The sequence below is a fragment of the Rhinolophus sinicus genome, linkage group LG07 (assembly GCF_036562045.2).
Source record: "Rhinolophus sinicus isolate RSC01 linkage group LG07, ASM3656204v1, whole genome shotgun sequence".
NCBI lineage: Eukaryota > Metazoa > Chordata > Mammalia > Chiroptera > Rhinolophidae > Rhinolophus > Rhinolophus sinicus.
Genome location: NC_133757.1, coordinates 16,086,450 through 16,107,128, shown reverse-complemented (window position 1 = coordinate 16,107,128; position 20,679 = coordinate 16,086,450). Strand labels below are relative to the sequence as shown.

The 20,679-nt window shown below is 33.3% G+C and overlaps 1 protein-coding gene across 5 annotated transcripts in view; it reads left to right on the top strand.

Moving 5' to 3' along the window:
* SHOC2 (SHOC2 leucine rich repeat scaffold protein) overlaps positions 1–20,466 on the top strand; it is a 69,035-nt gene extending 48,569 nt beyond the window's left edge. For all 5 annotated transcript variants that reach the window (XM_074339070.1, XM_019725120.2, XM_074339071.1 and 2 more), the window contains exons 4-9: positions 4,604–4,734; positions 9,116–9,304; positions 14,211–14,333; positions 16,165–16,302; positions 16,634–16,751; positions 18,346–20,466. In XM_074339070.1, coding sequence (XP_074195171.1) covers positions 4,604–4,734; positions 9,116–9,304; positions 14,211–14,333; positions 16,165–16,302; positions 16,634–16,751; positions 18,346–18,554 — 908 coding nt within the window. In that variant the 3' untranslated portion in view covers positions 18,555–20,466. The remainder of the gene's footprint in view (positions 1–4,603; positions 4,735–9,115; positions 9,305–14,210; positions 14,334–16,164; positions 16,303–16,633; positions 16,752–18,345) is intronic.
* The last annotated feature ends 213 nt before the right edge of the window (positions 20,467–20,679 follow it).

The window sequence follows — 20,679 nt, the reverse complement described above, 5'->3', positions numbered from 1 at the left end:
ATGGAGCAAAATTATGGGGACTTTCCACTATTAACAAGCCCTTTCCTCCTCTGGCAGATTTTAAAGACCCCTTGGTGAATGCTTCAGCCATTTTGTTACAGTGTAACAGCTTTCTTCCATAGGGAACGCAGTGGTGTGAAGGAGAGAAAGGGTTGGTCTAATTTACTTCCAGTTTTTTTTAAGGTTGACTGCCTCTTTTATCTTCAGCTTCATGCACAGCAAATTAAAATTTGTTCAAAACATTTTAAAGTTCTTTATAGTCAGACATTATCACTGCTTGTAGGAAGATTTCCACTTTTACCACTTTTACCAGCCTTGGTATAGCTATAGTGGCCGTGGGCATGGGATAGGCAAGAAATCAAATAATGATATCTTTCCTCCATCCCCATTTTGAAAGGATGTGAGTAAATGGGCACTGTCCTTTACTTTTGGTGGGGATGAAATTGATATAATCTTGTACTAGCTATCAAGATTTAAAATATCTATCTTCTGATACATCAGAAATGCTTTTACATGTGTACAAAGATATATGTGTAAGGTTGTTCATTACAGAATACCTTTTTAAAAATTAGAAATGCCGTCAAATTGGGAAATGATTGAAGAGATAATGGTTCAAACACATCATAGAATACTTTACAAAGGTTAAATAAAATGAGGTTTATCATTTATCAGTCTTTACTACGACCTGTTATATGGGAGGGGGGAGCATATAGAATAATCCCATTTATATGAAAACACACACACACATGAAAAAAAAATCCCTGTATTTGTATGTGTAAGTAAAAGCTTAGAAAAAGGTCTCTGTATATATTAGACTACAAACCATGGTTATCTGGGAAGAGAGTAAGATGCATTCATGTATTTTGTAATTTAAAAATTATTTGGTGGGGTGGATGAATGCAGAGAGTTTGAATTGTTAGTTCTTTGTTTACAGCTGATATCTAAAAATGGGCTCCTTAGGAATTGGATATCTTAGAATAAAATTATTGCAAATATTTGTAGAAGAATTAATTTGTATTCAGATAGACCTGGCAAATCTGATGTATATTTTAAAATCATATTTAGTAAAGTCTGTGTTTCATAGACATGCCATTTTAGAAAGGAGGACAAATACGGAAATGTTTTAGCTTCTATAATTATTAAGAAAGTATGAATAAATGTCTGCTGTGTGCTTAGCACTAAAGCAGATTCTATGGGGAGATAGAAATACGTAGAAAAAGAGTTTTCAGTTTGTTGGGGAGCTAACTAATCCATGCAATGACTAATAACATAAGAGCAAATACAATTAAATGCCAATTTGTGGTGAAGACAGTATGCTGCCATGAGTCCAGATTACAGGGAGACTAATAAGATTTTGATAGAGTGGCCAGGGAGAGCTTCACGAACAAATGTGTTGGACTTAGTATGGAATAAAAATGTATTCCATGAGCACAACAGCATGGACAGTCAAACAGCATGGAAGTAAGAATAAACAGATTTTTCTTCCGTGTCAGAATAAAACAAGCTAACTGGGGCAAAGTCAATGAAGATCTTGAAAAACAATTACTTGATAAGGAGCCAACTGAGCTTGATTGTAGCTCTACCACTAACTGGTGGGTGACTTCGACAAGTCACTTCGCATATTTTATGCCAAAGTCCATGGGGATTACTCTCCAATGGCTCTTTTTTTTTTTTTTTTTAAATTTTGTTTTATTTTATTAAATTTATTGGGGTGACAGTTGTTAGTAAAATTACATAGATTTCAGGTGTACAATGAAGGTAAGGGGGATCAAATATATGGTGATGGAAGGAGAACTGACTCCAATGGCTCTTATTGCTGCTTCTTGGGTATCTTTCTAATCTCTTACCTTTTTTCCTCAGGATGGCTATCTAAAACTTCAAACCAGCATGCTCCGTTTTCCCCACAATTTAGCTGATATACTCACTGTATGGAAAAGATGAGCCTCACCATGTAGAGTGTCCAAACACGTTACCTCTACATTAGTAAATAAACATCTTCGTGATGTAAAACATTCATTCGAAAGAAGGGATGGTAGAAAGATACCACAATTTTTAAAATTAAAGTAACTTTAGAATTAGATTTTTCTTTATCAAAAGGAAGTTTTAAAATTATAAAACTACAGAAAATCAGGAAAAAACAAGTTCAAAGAAAAATATTTTAATCCTCCATAATTCTTCCATGCATTGATAACTGTTAGTTTTGATGTGTTTTCTTTCCAGTCTTTTTGCATGCATGTATTTTTTACACTGTGGAGGTCATGCAAAATGTACAATTTTATCCTGCTGTTTTCACTTAGCATTATAACTTAGTCTTTCTCCTCTTAAAAATTTTTGTAACATAATCTTAGTAGGTACAGAATATAGCAGAATATAGACATACCATAGAATAAAATCATGTTTTATGTATCTGTCCCGTGTAAGCCATTGTGCTAATATCTTCCACGTATTTAACCCTTAGAGCAACCTTGTCAGGTATTTGGCATTATCCCCACTTGATGGATGAGTAATTTGTCCAGGCCCACATAGATAATACAAAATCTTTTGTTTTTTCTATTACACCTGTGATGTCTCCAATTTAAATAATCATTAATCTATTCTTGAACATATAGGTTGTCCTGATTTATGGCCATTAGAAATAGGACTATAATTAATATAGTTAGCACATTATTTTCTGCCAACCCAACTTTTAAGTAACATGTCTATCATATTCAATGTCATAGTGCAGTGATAGCATGATAGCAATAGTAAATTTTTTTCTTGCCCTTATTTCTAATCTCTGAATTCTCTGGAGCTTTGGAAAGTTACCTAATCCTCTGCTTGTTTTCATTTTTCCCTCCAAAATTGACACATCCCATTAGAATGTCATCAGGAAGGCACTAGTGAAGCATCCTTGGTTAACTTAGAAAGCACTTTAAAGACAAAATTAAGTTGTCTTCGCTAAGTGGTAGTTTTTATTGCTTTTGTATTCCGTTTTCTGCTTATTGGACTCTTAATCAGAACCACCAAACTCTTGGCCCAGTTTCCAAACACTATTATGAGAAAGTAATATAAATGAGCACAGCATACCTTTGGAATAGTTCTAATTACGGGAATTAAAATGGTAGCTAAGTTTTTATTTTTCTTTCTTTTTTAACATTATAGTTGGCTAGACTTATGGTATAGAATTATCAGAGTATATTCATTGTAAAGGACTAATTCTTACCTTGAAAATGTAAAGGGTAAAAATTAACTCCATTTGGTCATTTCCTATAACTCCAATCACTGATTTCTTTAGCAACAGAGGAATATGCGGACGAGTGATAACTAGATGGGGGTTATGAGGCATAGTGACAGCCCTCCTGCAGTTTCAAACCCCCTCCTAGGGTTTAACTTATGCTACAGGATAATGAATGTTTTCTGTAAGTATTGTAGTAACATTGCATCTAAGAAAGAAAGTTACACATGCAACAACTTTTTGAAAAAGAGATAAAGCAAAAAGAAAGAAATAGATAAACATCAAAGAAGGTTGCTGAAAGTTGAAAGGCATCAAAATATTGTCTCCAAAAAGTTATGTGTGACACAGGCATCCACTTCCATAGTTTCTAACACTGGTAATATTGTTTAATTTTAAATCAGAGGCTAATTTGACATTTAAACCTGGGCCATCTAAAAATGTTATAGCTCAGTTGTAATTTGAAGTCAGAAAAGAAATTAATCAGTCAGGACACAGGAATACTATATTCTCATTACTGTTCATTTATTTATTTATTTTGGAGGGTTGTCAAAGTGTACTTATTTTCTAGTGTATTTTGTTTGGGAAGTTAAATTTGATTTAAATCTTTTATGACAGCAGATATCATATTCATCCATGTAACTTACCTGTAACTTGCCATGTATGTAGTCTTGGCAATAAAACTGGAAAATGCCTGTTTTTCTGCTCTCCTTTTTTATGTATTCAGTAGTGGCTAATTTGTGCTCAAGCTTGTATATGCTTAGATAATATATGCTTAGAGAGACTATAATTTCCACATTTCCTTGTAAATTTTTAAAATAATTTTGAGAAATTTTTTTACCATCAGGTCAACTTTTCAGAAAATTTTGGAATGTTTATATTTAAACTCATGGAAAACATTGGACCTTTATCATCTCATAAAATGTGCATCATATATTTTAAAGAAAACTATTTTAGAATTTTGGAAATTTCTCCTTCAAAATTACATGTACATTTTTTATATGTAGCCACTTGTTCCATGTTGGATCATCATCACATAGATACAGATGGGATAACTGTCTAAATTTAATATATACACTACTTGATGTTATTTAATTAAGCCTTATCTAAAGGTTAATTTGTTATTAAAGTATGCCAGTACTTTCTAATAATTCATTTTTAAAATCGACTTATAGCCGTGTATTTCATTATTCCTCTAACAGGTGGACACAGAAATGGTTTCCATTTCCTCCTAATGGATAGACTGTAGTGTGCTGGTCCTTGGTACTGGAAATTAAGGATCGTGCTGAAATAGTGTTTCACAGTCATTCATAAATATTTGGTTGATAGCCTAGGACAGCAAGAGGCTCATCATATTTTTAAAAAGTAACTTCTTTTATTTTGTGTTCACAGGAAATCTGTCCAGTTTAAATCGCCTTGGTCTGAGATACAACAGACTGTCAGCAATACCCAGATCACTGGCAAAATGCAGTGCACTTGAAGAATTAAATTTAGAGAACAATAACATTTCTACTTTACCAGAGGTAAGAAGTGGATTAGGGTAAGTGCTTGAAACAAGCCTGCAAAATAATGAAGGGAAAACTAGGAAGTCTTTACACCTGGGTAAATCATTTGACAATTGAGATTGCCTAAAAATGAGTATGCTATAGATATATAGCCACCACTGAGATAAAAAATCCGAAGAAGAAAGAATAGGTATGATTATAGAAATTAAAATTAATAATTAGTATTAATTTTATTTTTGATGTGCAGAAGGAAGAAACCAGGGTTGAATATTGGTATGCTACATTCCCTTCTAGCTCCACATAAATCTTTCTCGTGTTATTTTGGCAACTGGCAATAAAAGCTATTAAGGAAAAGTTGTATGGCTGGTCTTAAAACTCAACTCCCCACCCAGTTCAGTTATTAAACAAAGGTACTGTAGAAAGACGAACTGCATAGAACATACTGTTTATTATCAAGATTAATAGTAGCTGCAACACTCCTGTGGCCCAAGTTATTACCCTTATACAACAATATCAAAGCCTGTTTAGCATCTCAGTCACCAAAATCTGTTATTGTTTAACACATTATTTTTAATTTGGGTTTTGTTGGTTCTGTTTGAAAAATATTTTCACTCGTTTTGCTTAGAGATTAATTGGGCAAGATACAATACTCTTTTTTAAAATTATTTCTCAACTTTGTTGATTAATGTTTCATTCTTGCGTTTCCTTCTTTTGCTACCTATTATTTTAGCATACCCAACAATTTGTATGTTTACTTATGGTTATTCAAGCGTAATATCTTATTGTACTATTCTGACATAAAAGAATGAAATGTGGACTTATGGATTGATTGAGCTTTTGCAGTCTTTTTTGTTCTAACAATTAAAAATGTCTAACATAGGTGATCCTGTGTGTTTAGACTATTGCTAGTTTTCCCGTGTGTGTGTGTGTGTGTGTGTGTGTGTGTGTGTATGTTTGAATTGAGAATAAAGGTGCTTTGGATGAATGTTTTTCAGATTTATGCTTTTGATTTATAAAGAACAATTTGAGTAGATGAAACTATTGGTCTGTAGCAATTAGTTCATAAAATAAATTTATTCAATTGATTTGGCTCTTTATTTCTTATACAGAAATAAAATAGCACCTATTAATTTGACTCCTATCAATCTGGGTGTTTGGGGTTTCAGAAAATAGCTAGGTCAGAATACAAAAATGAGTTTCCCAGGATTGTAGTTTCTAGGTTGAACCAGTTCACTAAAACTGTATGACAGTATCTCACTTGTGGCAGAGAGCACTGTTAGTCGCAGTTTAAATGGGATGAGGAATAGAATCCACAGATTGTAGACAGAGCCCTGACAACTAGACTGTGTGGATTTTTGCCTTTCTGTGATGGTAGTAATTTAGAATGATCAAAATGGGTGAGGTTCTACTGTTTAATGTCATCATCCCCACTTCTAAAAGTGATTCATACCCAGAATAAGGCAAACAATTAACACATTAATTAGACCTTGTTGGGATGTTTTTAGGGTGTGATTTGTGAGCTTAAGTAAGATTGACCGATTTTACAATGTCATTATGCCTAGATATAAAGACTGGGTGCATATCAAACTTCACAAAGTTAGAAATTTTAAAATATATTTATATATCCAGTCTTACTGTCAGTGAAAGGAAACTAATAATTATTGGGTACCTCTTAGGATACAGACATTGTGATAAGTACATTTATATATATAATATGTTGTGAGTTAAATAAGACAGGATTTATTTTTCATAAGAGAAATAATAAAAAAGACAGTTCTCTCTGGCTGTGGAAAAGGGCTTTGTGTGCATGTGTATGAGTGTGTGTGTGAGTGTGAGTGTGTGTGCATGTAAGTGTGTGTGCATGTGAGTGTATATGAGTGTGTGTGTATGTGTGAGTTGTGTGCGAGTGTGTGTGAGTGTGTGTGAGTGTGTGTATGTGTGTGTTTAAACTGACCTGTTTTCAGGTAGAGAAGCTATCTCATATTTGGTCTTGTCCAAATATGAGAAAGCATTAAGTCTTATTTAAAGGTAGTGCATGTGCTTTGGAAGAGCATTTTCTTAATGCAGATGTCTAATTATCTGCATTTATAACAAGTGCAATAAGGAAAACAATAAAATCCATTAGACAGCACTTACTCTAGACATTCAAGCTGGGTTAAGCAAGAAAAATCAGTAAAGTGATTTTCAGTTGGAGCTCATTATATTGCTGAAATCGGAGCTGACAGAATGACTATATATTTTTTCATTTGAAGACTTTGAAAATGGACTAGTTTTAACGTAGACATATACACATAAGGAAAAGGAACTTAATAAATTTAAGCACATGTGCTCAAGGCATAAGGTTGGGAGCTCTATACATATTACCTCATTTAAATCTTCACTATAATCCTACTAATTATTGGAGTATTCTTATCAAATAGGTAGGGAAATAAGACTTAAGAGAAGTTATGTTTTTGGCCAAAATTTATTGCCTTAAATATTTTGGGGGGAATATGATGAGAGATACATTGATTATCTAATTCATTCACCAAAGGTCACAAAAACTGATAAAGTAGAAGATCTAGTAAGATGGGAACCGAGATGTGTCTGACTGTAAAACACTAATAAACAGCCCCAAAGATTCACAATATGACCTAAGCATGAAAGGTTGGGGAGCTGCCTTCTTGTTGCCCCTTTTAAAAATATCCTCAGGTATTAACATTTTTTAATAGAAGAATGTCAATTCAGTAAAGTAAGGCAGCTATAATAATAACATCTTTGCCATGAGACTCAATAAAACGCCTTTTTTTTTCAGTAAAGCAGGATACAGACATTTTTTATGAATTGATTGCCATGCGAAGTTTTTTCATCCTCCTTTTCCGTGCTCTTCCTTTTGTCTGTACACCAGCAGACAAATGTTAAGTAGCTTCTTAACATTCAGTATAAAGAACAAGTTTCAATTCGCTGTATAATTGTACCTTTAATTATATAGTTACTTCATTCCTTCAGCTGGCCTTGCAAATCAACTGACACCTCTGGTACTGAGTCTTCAATTTCCTCATGGTGGACAACTGGAATTTGAACATTGTTTAAAATACACAGACACACGTAGGCACACACATAGACACATACTTCACACTTCTTGTTTTCTCCCCACTTGGGCTTTTATTTGAATCTAGAGTGTTTTCTTCTACTTCTGAATATTTAATTTTTTTTCATCCTTCAGCATCTAGCTCACTCTTAACCTCCTTCCTGTTTTTCCAGTTATTCCAGTATTTCTGTTTTTCTTTGAATTTAAATAGAGAAAGGTCTTAAATTCAAGTACTTATTATATTCTAGGTACTGTAAAACGATGTATGTATTTTATTTTTTTTGAAAAGTCTTCACTGCAGCCTAAAAATTAAGGCATCATCATTTACAAATGAATAAACTAAGGTTCAGCAAAATAACTTGCCAAAGTCACAAGCTACTAAATGAGCCAGGATTCAAAACTATTTTATAGCCTATACCAGTGTTTCTCAAACATTAATGAGCACACAGATCACTTGGGAATCTTAAGATTCACATTTTGGTCTGTAGCAGTGGGGCCTAACACTCTGCATTTCCAACGAGCTCCCAGGGGATACTCATTTGCTGTTGCTTGAACCAGGCTTTGAATAGCAAGAGTCTATTCTATATAATTTACTATTGAATATATATAGTTATATATTATTTTTTTTTTCCTATCTTTGTGCTTTATTTCTCTAAATAGGGTTTAATCTTCTTAATGGCAGAGATTCTTTTATAATACCTGAACACCTAGCACCGTGGTTGCATGGTGGGAGGCTGGATTAAGGGGCTATGGGGTTATGTGCTAAATAAATACTTACTTGACAGATGCATATTTCCTCAGAAATTTTACCATATGGAAAAGCAATGAAATTTTTACCATATGAAAAATACAATATCAGGAAGTATTATCATTTTCTGAACTTATTATTCCTAAAAGGAACCATTACGTTACTGATTAACAACTTACTCTGTGCCAGGCATTATGTTAATAATAATTTAGAGATAGGAACTTAGCTAGGACTTGGAAAGGGTTGGTTACACAGAAAGTGGCAGAGCAAGGACTCAGCCCCAGGATTGTCCCATACCGAAATTTCTGCTCTATCGAGGTCTCACATTGGCCACTCATGAGGCCCCTTTTACCCACAGACATATTTTCTTTATAGAGTGTTTTAAATAAATTGAGCCAAAGAATAAAAATCAGGAGATTTTATATAAGTAAATGAATTTCCTGTTTCTTGTAAAATCTGAAAATGTGACCACATTGGCTCCACATTCCTGCAAGGCAGCAATTAGGTGGGACTGCTGTTTTATACATGACAGAATAAGTCTTATTACAGTTCTAATTCTTCTATTATTTCATTTTTTACAGAGTCTTTTATCAAGTCTTGTGAAATTGAATAGTTTGACTTTAGCCAGAAATTGCTTCCAGTTATATCCAGTAGGTGGTCCGTCTCAGTTTTCCACCATCTATTCCCTCAACATGGAACACAATCGAATCAATAAAATCCCATTTGGAATTTTCTCCAGAGCAAAAGTATTAAGTAAGCTGAATATGAAGGTAAGCCTCTGTTTATATTAGGGGAAATAAATTATTATTATTAGCACTTCTAATATGTTTTCTCTATCAAGTGTGGAGAATGGGTGCTTGTTTCTTGCTGATGGCGTCTACACTGATGATAAGGATATGTCAGGGCAATGTGTATTAGATAACAGATATCTTGAAAACATGCGTACCTTTAGCAATGTGTCCTAAAGAAATAACCATGAATGTGCATAAAAGCATAGTTGTAGGGATACTTATTGCAGAGCTTTCTATTCAATTGGTACCAACTTATTAATGTTAAGAGAGATTTCATTTTTTAACAGTACTGCAGGCAGACCTCATTTTATTGTGCTGTGCTTCATTGCACTTTGCAGATACTGGGTTTTTTACAAATTGCAGGTTTGTGGCAACCCTGCATCAAGCAAGTCTATTGATAACATTTTCCCAGCAGCATTTGCTCACTTGTGTCTCTGTGTCACATTTTGATAATTCTTGCAATATTTCAAACTTTTATATTATTACTATATTTGTTATGGTGATCTGTAATCAGTGATCTTTGATGTTACTATTGTAATTGTTTTGGGGTGCCACAAATCATAGCCGTGTAAGATGGTGAACTCAATTGACAAATTGAATGTTCTGTCTGCTATGTGTGTTCTGACTGCTGTGTGTGTTCTGACTGCTCCACTGACCTGCTGTTCCCCCATCTCTTTCCCTCTCCCCGGGCCTCCCTATTCCCTGAGACACAACAATATTGAGATTCAGCCGTACATCTCTCACTTTAAATGAAAAGCTAGAAATGATTAAGCTTAGTGAGGAAGGCATGTCGAAAGCCAAGACAGGCCGAGAGCTAGGCCACTTGCACCAGTTAACAGTTGTGAATGCAAAGGAAAAATTCTTGAAATTAAAAGCGCTCTTCCAGTGAACATACGAATGATAAGAAAAGAAACAGCCTTATTGTTGATATGGAGAAAGTTTTAGTGGTCTGGATAGAAGATCAGACTGGCCACAACATTCCTTTAAGCCAAAGGCTAATCCAGAGCAAGACCCTAACTCTCTTCAATTCTGTAAAGGCTGACAGAGGTGAGGAAGCTACAGAAGAAAAGTCTGAAGCTAGCAGAGGTTGGTTCATGAGGTTTAAGGAATGACGCCATCTCCATAACCTAAAAGTGCAAGGAAAAATAACAATTGTCCATGTAGAAGCTGCAGCAAGTTATCCAGAAGATCTATCTACCATGTTTCTCTGAAAATAAGACCTAGCCAGACCATCAGCTCTAAGGTATCTTTTGGATCAAAAATGAATATAAGACCTGGTCTTATACTATATTATATAAGACCAGATCTTATAGTAAAATAAGACCGGGTCTTATATTCATTTTTGCTCCAAAAGATGCCTTAGAGCTGATGGTCCGGCTAGGTCTTATTTTTGGGGAAACACAGTAGGATAATTCATGAAGGTGGCGACACTAAATAACAAATTTTCAATGTAGATGAAACAGCTTATATTAGAAGAAGACACCGTCTAGGATTTACATAGGTAGAGAGGAAAAGTCAATTCCTGGCTTTAAAGCTTCAAAGAACAGGCTGACTTTCTTACTAGGGACTAATGCAGCTGGTGACTTTATGTTGAAGCCAGTGCTCATTTACCGTTCCAAAAATCTTAGGGTCCTTAAGAATTATGCTAAATCTACTCTACGTGTCCTCTATAAATGGGATGACACAGCGTGGATGATAGCACATCTGTTTACAGCATAACCATGTGTTGATTATTTTAAGCTCACTGTTGATACGTACTACTCAGAAAAAAAGATAACCTTTTAAAATATTACCACTCATTGACTGCATCTGTTCACTCAAGAGCTCTGATGGAGATGTACAGTGAGATTGATGTTTCCATGCCTGCTAACACAGCATCCATTATGCAGCCCCTGGAACAGCCATGCATCATGATTCCTCTGATGGATCTGGGCAAAATAAATTGAAACCTTCTGGAAAGGAGTCACCATTCTAGATACCATTAAGAAAATTTGTGATTCATGGGAAGAGGTAAAAAAAAAATATCAACATTAACAAGAGTTTGGAAGAAGTTGATTCTCTCATGGACTCAACCCTCATGGATGACTTAGGGGTTCAAGACTTCAGTGGAGGAAGTAACTGCAGAGGTGGTAGAAATAGCAAGAGAACTAGAATTAGAACTGGAGCCTGAAGATGTAACTGAGTTTCTGTGATCTCATGATTAAACTAACGGATGAGGAGTTTATTGAGATTTATTGAGATACAGTTAGCAGCCTCTTATGGATGAGCAAAGAAAGTGGTTTTTTGAGATGGAATCTCCTCCTGGTGAAGATGCTGTGAAGGTTGTTGAAATGACAACAAAGAATTTAAGATATTACATACACTTAGTTGATAAAGCAGTACCAGGATTTGAGAAGATTGACTCCAGTTTTGAAAGAAGTTTGGTTGGTAAAATGCTATCTATCAAACAGCATCGCATGCGACAGAGAAATTGATTGTGAAAGGACAAGTCAATTGATGTGGCAAACTTCATTGTTGTCTTATGTTTAAGAAATTGCCACAGCCACTCCAACCTTCAGCAACCAACACCTTGATCAGTCAGCAGCCATCAGCATCCAGTCAAGACCCTCTACCAGCAAAAAGGTTACAACTCTCTATAGGCTCAGATGATGGTTAGCACTTTTTTAGCATTAAAGTATTTTTAAAGTATGTACATCTCTTTTTAGACATAATGCTATTAACACACTTAATAGACTACAGTATGGTGTAAACATAACTTTTATGTGCACCGGGAAATACTTGGCTTTATTGTGGTCTGGAACCAAACCCACAATATCTCAGAGGTATGCCTGTATATCTTCAATGAAGCCATTAAAATTGGAATCATGTTAAATGCCAGTTGAAATATTCTCAATTTAAGTTGGAAAAAGATAAAGCATGTGAGATTTTGTTTTCCACATGTAGTTTTTAAAAAGCTGTTTTGAATGTGCTTAATTACTTGTATATATTAAATATCTATAGATTTATATGCATATATAGCCAATGTTTACCGAAATATACTATCTTTGAATATCAGAATTATTTATGTGTATCTTTAGTTTCTTTTTGCTTATCTATAATCTTACAGTGAATGAGTTTACATTTTTAATAAGGAAAAATAAGTTTATTGCAAAAGGAGGAAAGAAATGAAAAATGAATTGTTCAGTGGTTTAATTTTTAGTAAGGTGGTGAGTAAATTGGCCACATAGCTACTAATTCATGGCTAACAGGAATACAGGAAACTTATATTTCCTGCTTCCAGGGATAGTGTTATTTCTATTTTATTGTAATACATCCTTTTCTCTTTGATGAACCATTTCAACATAATTGTGGTTCTTTAAACTACAGTCTAAATGTGTAATTTCTTGATTCTATCTATATTTGTTCATAAATATATGTATCTTTTATGGTAATTCTTTGGAAGTATATAATAAGTGAACTAGTGGAAATTCAAAATAATCTTATAATCTGAAACAAGTGTAAAATTCATTGTTAATCAGTCTGGTTATATGAGATTTAGCAGTGGTAATATCATTAATCTGATAGTAAGTTTGTAATAAGAGTCTTAGAACACAGTTCATTCATTTCTGCATTTGGTTATACATTTTTATGGATGTGATGTTATTGTAATGTTAGCTTGGAAAGGCTTGCTGTTTTCAGTGAAATAACAAAGCTTTGCGTAGAGCTTTGTCTTAATGTTTCTTCAAAATCATGACAAATGTTTAACAAAACTTTTTCTTGAAATCAAATGAAGCCTGATATATATTCCTCCTCATATAAGCACCAGTAGTAAATGTTTTTAATGAAAACATTTTATCATACTATTAACTATCAGTTTGGGCATGGATAGATAATTTAAATGTTCTAATACATAGGTAATAAGTTAAAATGTTATAAAAAAGGAAAACCTTGGTTTTCAAATAGATGTTTGCCTCTTGGGATTTCTTGTACGGATGATTTTGTGTAAAATAAGACATTGCAGAAAAATCTGAAAATGCAGATTAACAAGAAAGACAAAATAATCCCACCAATGAGAGGTAGCAAAGGATCACTGTGAACATATTAGCGTATATAATTGATACCCAACTGGGGTACTGATGGTCACCTCACAATACCAGTAGCCCCAACACATAATAGTGTGTTCAGCTGTTATTGTGTTTTATAATATAAATGAAAATGTGGTTTATACGAATATGAGGAAGCAGGAAAAAGAAATAGTGAATCACTGGCATATATTTCACTTTTTTCTGTGTATAGCTGTATCTAATTTTTAAACAAAATTAGGATCACACTATTTTATCATCTGTTTTTATTATTCAATGATCAAAATGTTTTCACCATCTTACGGACTTTTAAAGTAAAATTGTGGATACTTTAGTGATTTAGTTTGCTGTCTTATTAAGGCTTTTTTCCTCTTGTACTTTATTGCTCAGTATCTCTATAATTGCTAAGCTTGTCTGGTTTCCTTATAGGCTATAATTAGATGTTTATTTTTCCGTTATGCTCATGAGCATCCACTTTTTATTCAGTGATTTCTGTACATTATTGTGCAATGGGGAAAACATCACATTTATCACTGGGACTTTTGAAATCTCAAGTGTTGGTCTGTATGGTGTATTTTTCCATATCCAATATCGATAATCACATAAAGATCAAACTTCCAATTGAACCTCAAAATAAAAACCTAATTACTGTATGAAAAACTTTGGAGGCTTAGAGTTTTGTTGCCTTTTCTTTCTTTCTGTATTTGACATAAAAAAGGGAATAAGGTTTCCTGTTTAATTAAGAATTCTCCTTCCATCAGGAGGTATATATGGAGTTTTGATTTTGTGGTTATACTTTAGATGCTTCTTTTTGTCTTTGCCAGGACAATCAATTGACATCACTTCCCTTGGATTTTGGAACTTGGACCAGTATGGTAGAATTGAATTTAGCCACTAATCAGCTCACAAAGATCCCTGAGGATGTGTCTGGTCTCGTTTCTCTTGAGGTGAGTATAAAAGAGCAATTAGAACTCCTTCCATCCTTCCACAGTTATCTCACTTACAAAGTTTCCAGTTAAAACAAGCAGTTTCTATCTGGGTGAAGATTATAATTAGAAATGTCAGAGTTCTCTTAAACATACACTCCTGCTAGGATGATGAGGTGTTGACTTAATCTGGGCTCTGCTTCTCAATTACTCTTGCCCACTGAAAGGTGATAGGTTTGAGTGTCATCAGTATCTTTGAAATAAAAGGTCTCTAAAACTTAGCATCTTTTACAACATATTTTTTCCCTAGATTGTTTAAGAACTCTGCACTGTTGTCTATCAGCATGATTATGGATTCCTCAGACTGTCATTCAGAACACCTTACAAACCATTATTTAAAGGAAGTAACAACTGACTTCTAAACTGCCCATACATATCAATCCAAAGTTATTTTTTGTGGTATATTTATTATATTGCAAGGCATCCTGCAATATACTAAAGAGGGGGAAAAAGGTTGAAGAAGATCGTCCTTATACAATGGGAGGGGTGCGGAGAGGGGACAGGATAAGGTGATAATACTGGGTATGGGAGTAATGAAAAGAGCACTAAACGGAAATATCTACCTAAGGTTCTGGCTAGTTTTTCATGCCAACTCATTTTCTCCAGAATAATACTACCCACAATAAAATAAACAGATACAGTAAGACCAATAAAATAATAATAGCAGTTACCATTTATTGAGTTTACTATTTGCAGGGCACTATAATAAATGCATTATGTGCATTATCAAATTTAATCCTAACTACAACCTTATGAGGAAAATACTATGTATTATCCCCATTTCACAACTGAGGAAACTGGAGCTTGGGCAGATTACATCCGTAAGTAAAGAGAAACCGAAGTGGAATTGTACCCAGATCTGTTTTGCTTCAAAGCTCATGCTTTCAACCATTACACCACACTACTTCAACTTATTAAATAAAAGAATAAAAGAAATTAGATTTTTAAAAAACGTGAATACAGGGGACATTTTAAAAAAATATGTATTTACTATTAGCAAGCTTTTTCATCAAAAGAATGAAAATTCTAGGGACTCAGAGGCAGGAGAAATCATACTTGACTAAGGATGATTATAAAATGGATCTTTAATCATGGAAAAGAATTTATAAGAAAAAATTAAGGAAATGAGAAGAGGGCATTATAGATATTAAGAACAGTAAGGCTAAATGTATGGAGTTAGAAATATGCATGTTTCCAACAAAGAAAATAATCTATTTAACTAGTAAATAAAAGAGTAAGTGGGTAATTAGAATGGAAAAGTAGGCCTGAATCATATGCCCCTCTCCGCACTATCTTTTTCAACCTTTTTCCCCCCTCTTTAGTATATTGCAGGATGCATTGCACTATAATAAATATACCACAAAAAATAACTTTGGATTGATATGTATGGGCAGTTTAAAAGTCAGTTGTTACTTCCTTTAAATACTGGTTTGTAAGGTATTTGAATAAATGACTGGTTTCCTATTAGATGAGCATTTATAATGTCAAAATACCATGAACTATATGAATCTTCGTGCAAGTAGTTAATAATTTTATATACTTTCTGTAATTTAATTAAAATTAAATTCTTTCCTTTTGCTTACATTAGTTTTGACTTAAATCTTTATTTCCAATAACTGGTAATTTTTTTAGAATAGTAAGTTAACTGTTTTATGATACTATATAATTGAACATTACCCTTAATATTCAGTATTTAGAAAATTAGTATTGTTTAATAAATTGTAAGTCACGCAATGGTAATATGTAATTCCATTTCATGAATTGCCTAACACTATCAATAATTGCTCTTTAGGTTCTAATATTATCAAACAATCTTCTCAAGAAGCTTCCCCATGGTCTTGGAAACCTTAGGAAGTTAAGAGAGTTGGATCTAGAGGAGAACAAATTGGAATCCTTGCCAAATGAAATTGCTTATCTTAAGGATTTACAGGTAAAACAGTATTCTGATGGATTTATAGTTATATCATTAAAATTTGGGGGCTGTATTACAAATTGAACATTTTTCTTAAGAATTTGATCTAATTGTTGGACTGGGTAGATATTTCTATTACAGCATTATTTTTTGTTTGTGTAACCTATCTGCTTTTGTCTCCTAACAAATGATAATTTTTGGAAGAAAAAAAAACTTGAGTGATTCTTCTCCTATCCAATCTAATTTCGCTGTTAATTTACCTTATTGGTTTAGTAGATGTATTATTTTAAATTTACATCAGTTGTAGGAAATGTATATTTAACCATCTTTTATTTTGTTGATCTTTTAGAAATTAGTCTTGACAAATAACCAGTTGACCACTCTTCCCAGAGGCATTGGTCACCTTACCAATCTCACACATCTAGGCCTTGGAGAGAACCTACTTACTCATCTTCCTGAGGAAATTGGTATGAACCCTTTGGATGATTGACTCTCTACTAATAATTTGCTCTTGTATATTCAAGCAGTATTTCAGATAATCATGACAGATGTACCGTTTTTGTCAACTGAGGTTATAAAGGCACTCAAGATATATTTTTTAATAGAGTACCCATAGTTAGTTTGTTGGGTGGCTGTTAGGTTTTGGTTAGGTTTCTTCATAGGGTTAATATTGTATTTGAGAATGTTTTAGTATACTTATATTTCCAGTGTGTTTAACCTTAATTTCAAAGAGTTGTTTTTCATTTCTTCCAAATTTAAACGTTACACAGGCTTGTTTTATTTAGATTAGTGATGTCTTATGTCAAAAGAACATTTCTTTGTGAGGTTTTAGGATTAATAATGTTTAAGAATACTTCAGAATTTTCTAACTTTTCATATCCATTATTTTGTATAATCAACATGACCATCTTGAATTTGAGTCAGTGCAAGTTGTAGTCTTGTTTTTTAAAGAGAGTTAATTGATTGAGGTCATATAGTAGTTCTTAAATTAGTAATTTTTTTCTTTTGAATTTTTATGAGTTCATGTGAGCCAAACTGACAACATATGCTAGGAAGCAAGATCTCAAATGCTCCCAAATTAGTAATTTTATGTATTATGTTCTCTCATCTGTACCATGCTGTCCCAGAGGCGCTATAGATTAATGGTTAAGAATGGTTTTGAAATAAAATAGAGAATTCAAAATCTGACTCTGTGGCTTTAGATAAGGTAGGGAAACTTCCTAAATTTCAAGTCTCCTGCCTGTAAAATAAGGATGATAATAATAACTTCTCATAAGATTGCTCTGAATGTTAAATAAAATATTAAATGTAAACAAATCCACTACTTGGTAGCTGTTATTTTTATTAGTCTTCTACATACCACTATCAAATAATACAAATTTTAAAGTTTAAAAATTAGCAACACATGAGGCAACTTCACACTTTTATTTCTACTATATTTATTCAGCTGGCCTCATGCAATTGCTTGAGATATTTGCCTAGAAAGTGTGAGTATCCTAAGACAGTCTAAGAAAAATTTTTAAAAGATTACATAAATTGATGTTTGGCTTACTGCCAAATATGTGATAACTGTCTTACTGAAAGATTTATACCAAGTAACAAAAACCTTTCCACATGAGAGATTTATTAATAAGAGACATTAGCACATTGTCTACAACAGGAAAGTGATTATAAGCACTAACTGTACCATAAATTTACCTCTGGAGTTAAAAAAAAATACATGTGCCAAGTTGTCCCCAACAGAATCTCTGGAGATACAGCATGTGTATTTTCAAAAAAACCTCTACAAGCTTGAAAACCAACCATAAAGAAAGAGATTTCTGATTGAATTGGGTGGAGTATGACCTGGACATTAGGGTTTTCAAAATCTCCCCAGTTGACTTGAACATATAGCAGAGTTTGAGATCTGCGGTTGTAGAGAGTTTTAAAATTAGAAGAAGAAAGTAAGAGAAAATGTGTATTCAGTATATGATGCCCAGGGTAGCATCATGCCATTGAATTTTTTAGTAGTAACTAATGTTTTTAAAAACATAATAATTGATTTTTTTTTTTTTTAAACAGGTACACTGGAGAACCTAGAAGAACTGTATTTGAATGACAACCCCAACCTGCATAGCCTTCCCTTTGAGCTGGCGCTTTGCAGCAAGCTTTCAATCATGAGTATTGAGAACTGTCCACTCAGTCACCTTCCACCTCAGATTGTTGCTGGGGGTCCTTCTTTCATCATTCAGTTCCTAAAGATGCAGGGTCCATATCGTGCCATGGTCTGATAGAAATCTGCTGGTCCCACACACTGTTCAAAAATAGACTGCCATTAATGTTTCATATCTATATCTGTATCTATTTATGTAGATATTGATATATTTGGCAGATTTATAAAGACTGCATTATGTGTTTCTGCTAATAGAGGAATCATAGCCATTTAGATTTTTTTTAATTCTGTACAAAAGGCTTATATAAGTTTTCTTTGCTGAACTTGATGGATGTTTTTCTGTTGTGTAATATGATATGCCAGTTTGCTTAAAACATTTGCAAACAAATTATGAATTTATTAAATTTAAGGGGCAGAGGTAGTATAGTTAGATATACTTTCTCTTAGCAAAAATAATGGGCAAACAATTTTGTTGCAACTTTTCATATACATTTTCCCCTTACCAATTGTCAGATCTTATAGTATTTTAGGCCCTGAAGGTAGAATTTTTCTTTAACTTATTTTGAAATTTGAGATTTAAATTTTGTATATTGTTTACAGTCAGAGTAAATCACTGGATTTTTTTTTTGGTTGTTGTTTTGATTTGCTCTGTTTTAATCAGTCAAATCTAGAGTTTATATCCTCTGCTAAAGAATTTGTGTCAACTGGGTTAAATATTAAAATATATTTGCTTGTTGAAACAACTAGCAAAGTAAAAAGATACAGTCATAAATTCTAGAATTTCTTTAATTGTGATTCTCTGATCAGTTGTAAAGCAAAATATATGAAGTGAGTCTTTGGGTTGGGGGGAGGGTATCGAGACCTTTTCTAGTATAAATATCTTTTCTTAAGTTGGGGGAAACAGAAACTTGTAGTGCATAGGAGTTTTCTTTCCTAAAAGTTGCAGATCCACACAAAAAAATAACAATAATTTGGCAAAAAAAAAAGAAGATACACATAAACACACACATTCTATATATGTATATACAATGCTATATAGATATGTATTTATTATATCATAAACTACAATAGGTGACTTTAAGGATTTCTCCCTAGCCTTGTACAATGAAAATGAATGTTTTTCTTTGAACACTGCAATATATATATGTTTCAAGGTTATTTAACAGTGTACTATGGTTTTATATCTTGACTTGCCTTGTACATCTTTCAGTTCTGGAATATCTGTGTCTAAGCACAATATCTTCACACTGTGCTGTATTGCTGCTGAACTAAATGCACTTTTCCCCACATGTGGGGCACTGGCTTCAAACAATTCAGTTCAGTACCATTGATTTTAATCTCATCTTTCCTTTCTTGGTAGTTGTTAATACAATTATGGAAAAGGCACATTGCATAGAAGCCATTGATATAGTTCAGTGGGAGTTCTGTAAGACGCGCATGTGCTATTTGATATGTTTTCTTTTGTTGTACTGCATTTAAGGCTAGCAGTATTATAAATGTGTGCCCCTTATACAGTACTCTTACTTTTGGTAGTGGCAGTCTAAGTCGATTTAATTATTGAAGAGACTCATAGAGCAAGTACATTCTAGATATCATCCTAAAGAACTCTTCTACGTATGAATAAGTACTCTGTATAATTACATGTTGCTGCTTGGATTTCTTTTTTTTATTTCCATTTAGATGGGCATTGTATTTAAAATAAAACCAGTTTTGAATTAAGGCCATGATATTAAGATAGAAATTTGGAATGTTGTTTTGCCTTTCCTGGCACTCAAAATCAAGACTAAGTTTGAGGTTGAACCTGTATTTGTGATTGGCACGTTTTTAAGGAGCAACTAAGAAATGGAAGGCAGGTGAAGATATAAAACCTTAGAATGCTTAAATGTGCTGTAAAACTATTGTAGATGTCACTGGATTTTACCAAGTAATATCCTTGCTTCTTTTTTTTTTTTTTTTTTCCCCATCTACTGTGGCTTTTCAGTTAAATTTTTGTTTATAAAAGGAATTTGTTTATTACAGCTCTACCTAGAGCTTGTGTGTATGTGTGGTTTTTAAAAATCTCATATCCAGGTATGCTTATATATTAAGATGGTGGAACTTGAACTTTAAAAGGAGTAACTTAATATCTTTTTTTGAAAAAAAAAAAAGGTTATTGTTTCTTAAAAATGAAAATAGATACGGTTTTTTAAACATTTTGGTTCCCCTACCTTCATTTATGTTGGTCTGTAACAGAAATGCAAAAT